This window comes from Symsagittifera roscoffensis, chromosome 5 (assembly GCF_963678635.1).
Source record: "Symsagittifera roscoffensis chromosome 5, txSymRosc1.1, whole genome shotgun sequence".
In the NCBI taxonomy this organism is placed as follows: domain Eukaryota; kingdom Metazoa; phylum Xenacoelomorpha; order Acoela; family Convolutidae; genus Symsagittifera; species Symsagittifera roscoffensis.
This window is the reverse complement of record NC_087066.1, coordinates 22,238,813-22,249,534: the sequence shown is the minus strand read 5'-3', so window position 1 is coordinate 22,249,534 and position 10,722 is coordinate 22,238,813. Positions and strand designations below refer to the sequence as shown.

At 35.6% G+C, this 10,722-nt stretch overlaps 1 protein-coding gene across 1 annotated transcript; it reads left to right on the top strand.

Annotated features, from left to right (window-relative positions):
• Positions 1–617: 617 nt before the first annotated feature.
• LOC134846653 (uncharacterized) lies at positions 618–8,738 on the top strand. Its single transcript, XM_063864038.1, has 5 exons — positions 618–976; positions 1,834–2,054; positions 2,488–2,621; positions 7,393–7,589; positions 8,702–8,738. Exons 1-5 carry the CDS (start codon positions 825–827, stop codon positions 8,736–8,738), a joined length of 741 nt encoding a protein of 246 aa, XP_063720108.1. The 5' UTR covers positions 618–824.
• Positions 8,739–10,722: the final 1,984 nt, after the last annotated feature.

Below are 10,722 nucleotides of genomic sequence, written 5' to 3'. Positions count from 1 at the left end.
CTTGGTCGAAACATAGATGTATTAGGTCGCTCGGGTCAGAAAATATCTGGATTGGTCGAACTTGGTCGAAACAAAGGTTTTTGGTCGCGCTGGTCAAAACATTTGCGTTTTTGGTCGTGCATGTCAAAACATCAAGTCGAAACCTTGGCCCGGGAAGTAAGAATATAGTAACACAGCAAATTACAATGCAGCAGCTCATTCATGAATTCATTTATCACATTGAGCGTTTCATATTTGAACGGTTTTGAAAAATTATTTTTTCTAAATATCATTAAAACTCGAATTGGGACTGGAAAAAGACTAATCTGATAAATCATTCAACTTCATATTATTTTAAATTTTTCCTCGACTTCGGATTTTTGGCAAGTTCCGTTAAGAAAGTTCCGAGTTTTCAGCGCCCATTAAGCTATTTTCAATGAAAAAGCATCCGTCAAGAAGCAAAATTATTTTTTTCGTTTTTAATATTCAGAAATTTTCCCAAGGGCTAAAAGGCTTAAACTGCACTTCAAAGATCTTTACTAAACTTTTTTTTTCTTGATTTTTTTTATCTGAAGCTACTCAATGCGTATTAAATTCTTTGAGTTCAGTAGTAATTTATACAGTTTTTTCTCGATTGACTTTAATTTTATAACGTGCTGGCATGCTATTTTGATACCAAAAACAATACAACGTTTCAAAAATTAAAAGCTACAATTTTACTTCGCTGTTCATCAGATATCGTAGTTTTTTTTTGTCTTTTATAGTTTATTTAATCTAATTATAGTTTTCCAACTGGAAATTTTTATAAGTTTCGAAACTAAGAAAAAAAATACATTATTCTCGAGATGAGCAAAAAACCGGCTGCAAAGAAAGAGGGGCAAAGCAAGGGACCTTCTGCACCAGCCAAAGACGACCAGGGCTATTCTAATTTTTCTGTGCCAGAAGACACTACAAATCTGATTTTGGTTGTGGAGAATAAAAAACTATACGTTCACAGGTACTTATATATAGTTATCAACACTATAAATACAATGATTATAATTAATTATAATTAACTATCTCCCTTGGTATACTTCCCCGACCCGTCTAGAGGAAGTACCTGTTCTAAATTCAGACATTTTTTTTTAAATATTCAAACCAAGGGCGGATCTAATGATTTTCGAAGGGAGGGGGGTCGAATAAGATTCGATAATTTCAGCGCGATCACATTGATTTTACGGTCTCTCTCAAAACACTATGATTTTGCCTAACTTTTCAGCAGTGCAGGCAATTTTTTGGTACTGTTCAACATGCGAACCTTCTGGAAGTTTTTGAAGCTCCCTCAATTATTGTGAAAGCGCCTGCCATGCGATGTATAGTTTTTGAGGGAGCGTTGTGCGCTGAAACAAAAAGACAATTTTTGGTCAATACTTTCCAAAATCGGCTTATTTGGATTAGTCGGGTAAGTACCCAAGGTCGGAATTTTTGGCCTGTTCTTTCAAAAACTTGCCTGGGGTAGAGGAAAACTATAAGGAAATCCGTTGCGGCAAATGGTTCAAATTAAATTGAAAATAGTTAATTTTTCCAAGAAAAAAATATCATAGTGTTTTCCTAGATTTTGTCTTTGGAATTTATTAATTGAAAACCGGATTTTTAACTAATCAGCCCTGTTTTGTCTGAAACAAAACCAGTACTTTGTCAGAAAACCAAGAGTTTGTTTTAAAACAGAAGCCATGTCAATTGATAAAAGTTATCAGGAAATGTAAAACAACCATTCTGATTTTCATGTTAATAAAAGTCGAAGCAACCGTTGCTGTGGATAAGGTATCGCGGTATCCACTCTAAAAATAGATCTCAATGCGCGCATATATTTAGAGACATGATGATGGTGGAGTGTCCAGGTCTGAGAGAGAAACTGAACGCCTTGCAAGAGCAGGATGAGTCTACAGGCAACGAGAACAGCACAAACACTCCTCCACAGACTCCCAGAGGAGGGGACCCCCAACGTCCGCAGGAATTGGCCTTGGAGGGGGTGGAGTATGAGAATGTGAAGGAGATGCTCAAGTGTCTCTATCCGCCCAGAAAGCCAGTCACAGGTGAGCTTAAACTGAGTTGCACTCTGTTTTTGCTGCATACCCATCGGGGCTATTCTCACCCCCGAAGGATCGAATGCGCGAAAACTCTTAACCAATCAACGCCCTTCAAACTATCCAAAACTGACGGAAATTATTGCTTATTTCTTTTGAATTTTTGAATACTGAGCTCTGATTGGTCGACAAAATTTTTGCGCATTCAGTCCTTCACGCATGAGGGATTCCACCCGTCCCCGTTGCCTAACGGGCAAATCCAGATAAAGCAAACAGGTGGTCTCATTTGTTAGATCATCATACGTTGTTCCGAGCCGTCTTAAAACTGTTTTCAGATGTCTTTGAAGCCACAATTCAACTCAAAAAACGTGCAACTCCCTTACAGTTTTTGATTTTTCTGAAATTTTGAAAATATAGTAATGCGATGAGTTATAAAATATAGATGAGAATGTGGACTTGCTCACTTGGCTGGTGGGGGAGTGGGACATAGACAGACTGAGGGGGGACTGTGAGGGAGTGTTGATGAAGAGAGAGCCAGCCACTCTAGCCCTTCTCCTGCAGGCACAACAGGCAAAGGTTTGCATTAACTTATCCATGTAAACGAGTATTCATTTTCAGCTTTATTCGATGCGCACCACTCCTATCTATTTACTCACATTTTCACGCTGTAGTGAGTAAACACAAAAAGCTCAATCTGCTCAAATCTACCAATTTTTCGTGGAAGCACAAAAAAATTTGATTCTCCGAGCTACTCCGGAACACCAAAAAACCCAGCTTCGCTAATATTTTCCTCTATCCAGACAATCTTTTGAAAATATGCAAAAGTTACCGAAATCTAACCGCATTTTTTGCCGGCTGCTCAACAATGACATTTTTCGCCCGGCTGCTCAACATTTTATTTGAAAAGAGATTTTTCATACGAAGGAGAGTCTTTTTGGTGTTTGAGCTGCTCGGAAAATTCAGACAATTCAGTCAAAATGAGTGAGAAAATTCGGCCAAAAACTATTCAGACAGTTTTTGAGTTTAAAAACATGCGTGCAAAAACTTTTCACATAAGGCGAAGCATCAAAGCTTTAATTAGACTTATAATTAATTCCTTTCAAATGCACATATTACAAATAAAATTCACAGAACCAAAAGTACCTAAACATAATAAATATTTATACAAACCTTTATGTTTTCAATTTTAGAATAGTGGCTAAACAAAAATCGAATTTAACAAAAAAAAGCACAATACTTAAAAAATAACCAATATACACGAAAGCAAACCAAAATTAGAAACTTTACAGGCGTTCAAAAACGATATCAGTTAAAGGGTTGACCACCCCTACCACCTACTGGCCACACAGATACCCTGATATTATTATCATGCCTTAGGCGGGGGATGTTGCAATCGCCTATCAGGTAATTTGGGTAGTTGGTTGAAACTATTTTTGAACTTTGACTTCTTTTTAAGATAAACTAATTAAGATTAAAATATTGTTCAAACAGAAACCAGTACCAGGTTTAACGCCCCCAGAGAGATGGTGGTCCATTTACACAGTTAACATTGGTTCATCTTCATTAGTAACTAGCTTGAGCAACTGGTTGATTAGTATCTGAATCATTCTCATTCAATCACTTTTAGCAGAAGATAAGTTTTAAAATAGAATTCGTATTATCTGAACGCGGAAAAAAGGCATTTTTGTCTTGATGGTTATAGATACCGTGAAAATAAAACTTAAAAACGGCCTCATTAAATGGCAATGACAATTTGGAAATGGCAGAGCAGTGGGTTATTTGGACAAAAAGCAAGAATTTACCAGAAAAACAGAGCACGCTCATTTACCAAGTCCCTCAAAAATTCAAGCTAAAAATTTCGCTAACGAAGTTCGAGAAAAAGCCACAAACACTGGTAACGCTCCCCGCCCTCCACAAGCTGATCACGCGTTTCAATGATGAGCGAAAAACGCCAAAGGTAAAGTATTGAGACTGATGTCCGTTGATAGTATCAGAAAACCGAAGCCCAAGTATTCAATCGCCAATGAGAAAACTCGTTCAAAACGCAAAAAACTACAATCGACACCATATACAGAAGTATTTAAAACTTTGTACCGTTAATTTACATATTTCTTTAAACTTTATTATGCAGAGCAAGTTTGTTTTGATCTTTGAAATTTGTTATTTGATGTTCCGCAATTCTTAGTAAAAGTGTTGAAAGCCTTCTGACTCTAATCAAATTAGAAAAGTTTTGATTTTTCTTTTTATCTAGTTTCTTTAATCTAAATTAGCCGAATTGTCTTTGGCTGAATTGTCTGAGTTGTTTTGGCTGACTTGTCTGTATCTGAAATCGGCTAAATTGGCTGTGGCTGAATTGTTTCTGCGCCTGAAAGTTTATAGAAATTGAGATTTTGTCAGAAACTTTGTCGGCAGCGCATTCTTGTATAATTTAATGGCATATTGGATTTTTTGGTATCAAGCAGACATTTTTTTGTGATTTATACTGTTTGTTGCTCTGACATTCATTAAAAAACCCATGAAATAATTTTAGGATAGGGGCAAGGCGTAGAATTCCAAAAAATCCGAAGATGAACAAAAATTTTTGTTCAACATTACGAGATCAAGTTGTATCTGCGTGTTTTCTTGCAATACGTGTGTAGGGCTTTGAAGAACATAATAATTTAACTTTAGATTCCAATAATGCAGCAATTTGGTTCTCATTTTTGAGGCTAGTTTGATTATGATGTATTAGGTCGGAAATATCTGAGCCGTATAGGATTCCGCATTCTTAATTATCTTGACATCCATTTCCCATAAAGCAGATGGATTTTGATCTCAGCCGCGATTCACATCGGAAACGAGGGTCGAATTTGGCAAAGGTTCAAGATAATATCCCTTGAGCTGTGCCCGTGCGATTGAAACCAAATCCAAAAAATCAGAAGACACATTTACATGAGTATAGTTGACTGATAAATGCGTATAATATCCTGCGTTCAATCGGGACCAGAGAAGATTTTAAAGATTTCAAATGGACCTCTGGCTAATGTCATTCAACTTCAAAGTTATGTTATGTTGTCTGTAGCTGAAATAATGCCAGACTGCTGGTATCAGCGCGAAGCCCTGAATGTTTCGATTGTATTTTTAAATCTATGGCGAAGTGTTTGCTTCTAAAAAACGAATGAAAAAAATGAAAAAAAAAACTTCAAACATTGAAAATCATCCCCGTAATGCTATGTAAAAAAGGAAGTGATGTATTTCACTTATAACAAAGCATCAAATATACCGATCATTACGAGGCCAAACTGTGCACTGGATAGGCGCACAATTTTGTGTCTGTATGTTCCTGGATTCCTTAGACAAAACTTAAAACATGTTCCAAAATGTAAGTGGATTCCAATTACAGAACTTCCGTGGATTCCGCGTACAAATACCTGTAACGTAAATTTTGTCGGCCTATTTTATTTGTTGTATCGCGGATTCCGCAACAAGCGATCATAGCTAGCTGTTCTAGATTCCGCAATTGTAAGTGGATTCAACAAAAGGTAAGTGGAATCCGCAGATGTAAGTGGAATCCGCAATATTTCTGAGCGAAATCCGCAAATGTAAGCGGGTTCCGAATTTTGTTTATAATTGAACTTGCAAAAGAACAATTAAAAGCTAGAGCTGGAATTCTTATCTACAGCAATGCGGATTTGAAAAGCAAGGGCCTAACCATTGTCAGTGGAACCCACGAACAAATCTCAAAACATTGGTTAACTAAATTGGTGGATTTCACCTTTCAAAATTTTGAAAATACAACACCGAATAAATTCAGTACATGGAGTCATTGGTTCATTGGTCACATGTCGCCGAATTAGGTCAGTTTTTGGGATTGCATCAATCCCAAATACAGGTCGGTGTTTGGGATTCCATCAAAATCAAGTACTGATCTGATCTAGTAGATTCTTACAATTTGCAGATTAGGCTTACAGTTGCGGCTTCCGCAACAGCTCAATTGAAACATACACTTGTCTTATTATTTGTTTGTGGATTCCACAAATTGTTTTGGATTCCGCAAATACAGTTGCGGATTCCGCATATTCGCTGTTTTGGAGCGATTTTGACCGTCACAGTGTTTTAGGTATTTGCTTGTGGAAGCCAAAACAGCCACGAAGATCCAGAAAAGTAGCAATGTTGCGGATTTCACAAAACATCTGATTTTGGCTTGTTGCGGATTCTTCTTACAATGCACAAAAAGCACAGTTTGGCCTCGTAATGATAAGCATGCAAGAAAATATACCTCTTCCAAAGACCTATGAAGACCTTTTTTAGCCAAAAAATGTCTAAAATCTGTCATGTTTTTGGAAAATTATCAATTTTTTTTCTGAACATGCTTTTTTGGAGCGCGTTTCTCTTTAAGGCTTGTAATTGTTAATGGTTTAGGGCTGGTCAGCGATAAAGAAATCGTGTAAAATTATATGAAAATGTGTTTACCTCTTGGTTACAAAAAGATTGCTCCTATGCAAGGCTAAAAAAAATTTTGCTCGTATCAAGGAGAAACGATTTGACTTCTTTTTATGGTCTATGGAGCAGTGTTCTCTTTAAAAAACAGACAAATTTTTCAAAAAAGATCTTTGTTTTTTTTTTGTTTTTGAGATTTTCTTTCAAATCATCCCCTTACACGCCATATAAAACACAAAAATATAGATTTCTTTCTTATTGTTGTAGAAATTATGACACACAGCCTGCTTCCACCAATTTGGAAAGAATTCTATAAAACGGATTAATTCTCAGCTTACGCTTTAATAGCGCGAAACATATTGCGCGTTATTCGACTAAAGTTGGTCATATTGCAATCTGTAAAACCCCACAACTTTACAAAAAATGAATAAAGGTAAAATAATTTTCTCAGTTTGAGCTCAAGGCAACAATATATAGGATGATTTTCCAGTTGAAACGTCTAAGTTAGTCTGGAAAAAGCCACCCGAGCTTATAGATTTTTTCAAACAGTCTTTATGTGCAAAATTGAGTGGAAAATTGATTTCCGACGCCCAGAAGAGCAGTTTTAGATTAATAACTGTGTTTAAATTTGTTGACTGGAATGAACTGTAATGACATTCAATATATTTCACGATGATCAGTGAATCGAATAATTTCCGATGATTGGACCGGACCCACCACGATCCGTGCTTGTTGCTTGAGGGTGAGACATCATTGCCCAGTCCAGAAAAATAGCCAACAGCAAATTAATGTAATTCTGAATCAGGGGCGCAACCGCGCTTATCAGTGTAGAGCTGAACTTTTCGAATGCTGGTGATCTTTTCTCTTCTGGATGAATCCTTAGTCTTAAATTTGGCACGAGCAGAACTTAAACTTCTCTTTTTTTCAGCTGGATGATGTGTGCGAGTTTGTGGCCAAGAAGTTAGTGGAGGACAACTCGATAGGGGATCTGAAGAAACAGGAGGAGCAGTTTGAGCAGCTGGACTTTTCCAACCAGTCCAGACTGTACAGACATAGAATACTATTCCTAGAGGACGAACAGGTCAAACTAGACGACACAGCCACTCTACTATACCCTCTCACCAAGTTAGCTCACGGCTGGTTTTTTCTGAAAAGATTTTTTTGGTCTTTAGGGTGAACACATTTTTTCGGCCAATTAAACTCCGTTTTTGCAATCATATGGTATCTGGGTTTTTCTCAAGTGGGAGGGGGGTTGGAATTTTAGACGAATTTTTTTATAGTTCAACCAAGTTCTCTTAAGACATCATAAAACCTTCAGATCTCTTAAGACATCATCAAAGTTACCGAAGTAGTTATCGGGCTTTTTTGAAAATTTTGATCAAAACATTGCTTTTTTGGTAAATAGTAATTATTTTCGTAAAAGACGCCTGTAGAAATAGTTTGAGGTCGTTTAGGCAAAATGGATACCGTAAAAAAGTTTGGGCGGCGAGGGGGATCCTCGAATGGAGAGACGTCCTCCCCTAAACCAGCCCTTTTGGCCGTGATTTATAGTTTAAAAAATGATTTAAAAAAACAAACATTGATATTAATCATGATAAAATTCTTCGAACTTTTGTTAAAGTCTTTTTTTGAAAGCTCTCTTTTTGAAGCTTTTTTTGTTTGTTCTTCAAAATTTTTGAAATAGGAAATTGGGTTGATTTGCCTAAAAAGTTCAAATTAATTTCAAATTAATTCGGTTAATTTCAAGTTAAAACAGAAACATGAGTTAATTTCAAGTTAAAACAGAAACATGATTTTCAATTCTAAATTTAAAAAAGCGGACATGCTTTTCTTTTTCATCTTTGTTAAACTAATTTTTATCCCATTGCTGAAATAGCAGGCAAATCTAAAAATATCAACTCATGACAACAATTCGCCATCTGGTGGAATCTCATTGGATAAGGCTGCTGAGTTGTTGAAATCCAGAATGTGCTCTTGAAAAGGAAGCTGAAAAACTGCAAAGTTCATTAATAATATTCTCACCAAAATGTTTTCTATAACTTTTCCGACTTCCCATCCAGCGCAAGAAAACTTTTTTGACATTCGCAAGTGTGTTCTTGTTGAATCGGTAAAGCCCTTTTCTCATTATAAACTAAAACTTAAATTTCTTAGGGCTTAAGTTGTGGGGTAAAAAATACCCGTACTGAATTTTTTCTTCGAAATCAGATTCCATTTCTATAAAATTGTTGGTTTTTCAGGATTGCCACAGATCTGAATCATGTCGACGGACTTTAAACATGTGCCTGTCTTAAAACAAACCTACCGCAGAATTGATAATATTTTCAGCATATTTGATCAGTAAAATATCAGAACTGATACTCGTCTGACACAGATCTAAATCAGATTAAAACAGAGCTTAAACCTTATTGTTGGGAAATATATTTTTAATTGTTTTGATAATTTTCAATAAAGAGAGTAATTATGCTTTTCGCGTGATTACTTTCTGGGGATAAAGGTGGACTTTTTAACATACCCTTTTCGCGGTATTTACGGGCTGTTTTCTACTCGCACTATTCGACAATTTAAAAACTCCATTGAATTTTTTAAACGTTTTTCTAATCATTACCATGTTTTTACCATGGAGCTTGACATCATATGAGGAAAAGTATGAAAAGCAAATAGGTTCCCAATAAATTAAATATTCACCACACCAAAATTAGCTCCATTAGGACAAAATTGAAGTGATTAACTTTTATAAAAGAAAAATAAATAAGGGGAGAAAAGTAAAAAAGCTTTTTTTTTTCTTCAAAAGTTCAAAAAGTTTCCAAATTTGCCCAAATTTTCTCATTTATAAGTTGTCTGTGTATGGTAATCAAAAAGCGTCAAATAAACCCACCTCCGTTCAGGGGGATGGTTTAACCAGAATTTTTAAACTTTATTTGTTTTTCAAATCGTCTTGATATATATAGTCTCATAACTGTATTAATATCAAAACTATGACCAGCAAAGTTACAGTCACGAAAAATAGAAGATGCAATTTTTTTATTTGAACAAGCAAAGGAACGAGCTTTTTCTTCACGTTTTATCGTTTCCTCTGCATTTATTTCAGATAAAAAACTTCATACTCTTACCAAATTTAGATGAAACTATTTGAAAAATCTTAGCCAGGCAAAAATTTGGAAAATCTGGTTATGAAGGCTTAAATTGGTCAGTATATCATAACTAGTTTTAGAGGTGTTTTTGCTGTGGAAACAACATCGCAATTAAAATAAAAAAAATTGAACTTATGGGCTTAATTTGGTTCTATGGGAAGCTGCTGGTGAGCTTAAGTTACCCTTTATTCCTTCAAAAAATGACAGCTAATAGAAATAAAAAAGTTACTGGTTCGTCATCGGAAAACGGCTAAAATTTATGAATAACTTTGCGTTGATGATCGAATTGAAACATCAAAATAAGCGCTCATCAATTTTTTTTTTAAACATTACATCTCTAAATCATGCACAGGATTCTCATTAGCAGTTAGGTTGCTTGGAAATCTTGTCCAAATTGTTGTATAAGCTCTCATGATCTTTATTGTATATGTGACCGTTCTCAGCGCCTGACCAGGTAATTTTGGCAATTTGAATTTTTTCATCTGCCAAATTTTGGCAACATAAAGACATAAAGAGTAATTGAAGCTCATCAGCTTCACGAGGAACAAATTTTAAACCCGTAAATTCAAATTCTTTATAATTTTTGCGAGGTTGTTTCTAGAGTAAGAGCACCTCTAAACTAGTTGTTATGTACTGGCTACTTTACGCGTTCAAAGCAAGGTTTCTCAAACTTGAACTGGGTAAGTCCTTCTAAATAGTTGTATTCACTTTTTAGCGAAAATTAAACCTTATATCTCAAAATATTGCAGAAAAACGACAAAAACGTGAAGAAAAACTTTTCACTCGCTCGTTGAAAATAAAATGTTGCTTCTATAGTGATGATTGGAATTATCCCGAAAAAACGCATCAAATTCGAATGCATTGTTCTTATATAGGTTTGACTTTTAATGGAAAACGAAGAGTTCAAGGTTTGCGTAGAGTTTCATTAAAACTTTTATAGCGTCTTGCGACCCAAAATTTTACCCCAAAAAGGATCATAATTGGTTTTTTAGTCAATCAGAAATTACGCCGAAACTACCGTATTAGGTCGGAAATATCTGAGCCATATAGGATTCCGCATTCTTAATTATCTTGACATCCATTTCCCATGAAGCAGATGGATTTTGATCTCAGCCGCGATTCACATC

What these genes read in the sequence shown, in the direction of transcription:
- LOC134846653 (XM_063864038.1), top strand. Translation starts at nt 825, where the DNA reads ATGAGCAAAAAACCGGCTGCAAAGAAAGAGGGGCAAAGCAAGGGACCT. An exon ending in TGCAGGCACAACAGGCAAAG is followed by an intron (nt 2,622 to 7,392) that starts GTTTGCATTAAC and finishes TCTTTTTTTCAG; the next exon opens with CTGGATGATGTGTGCGAGTT. An exon ending in CTACTATACCCTCTCACCAA is followed by an intron (nt 7,590 to 8,701) that starts GTTAGCTCACGG and finishes TTGGTTTTTCAG; the next exon opens with GATTGCCACAGATCTGAATC.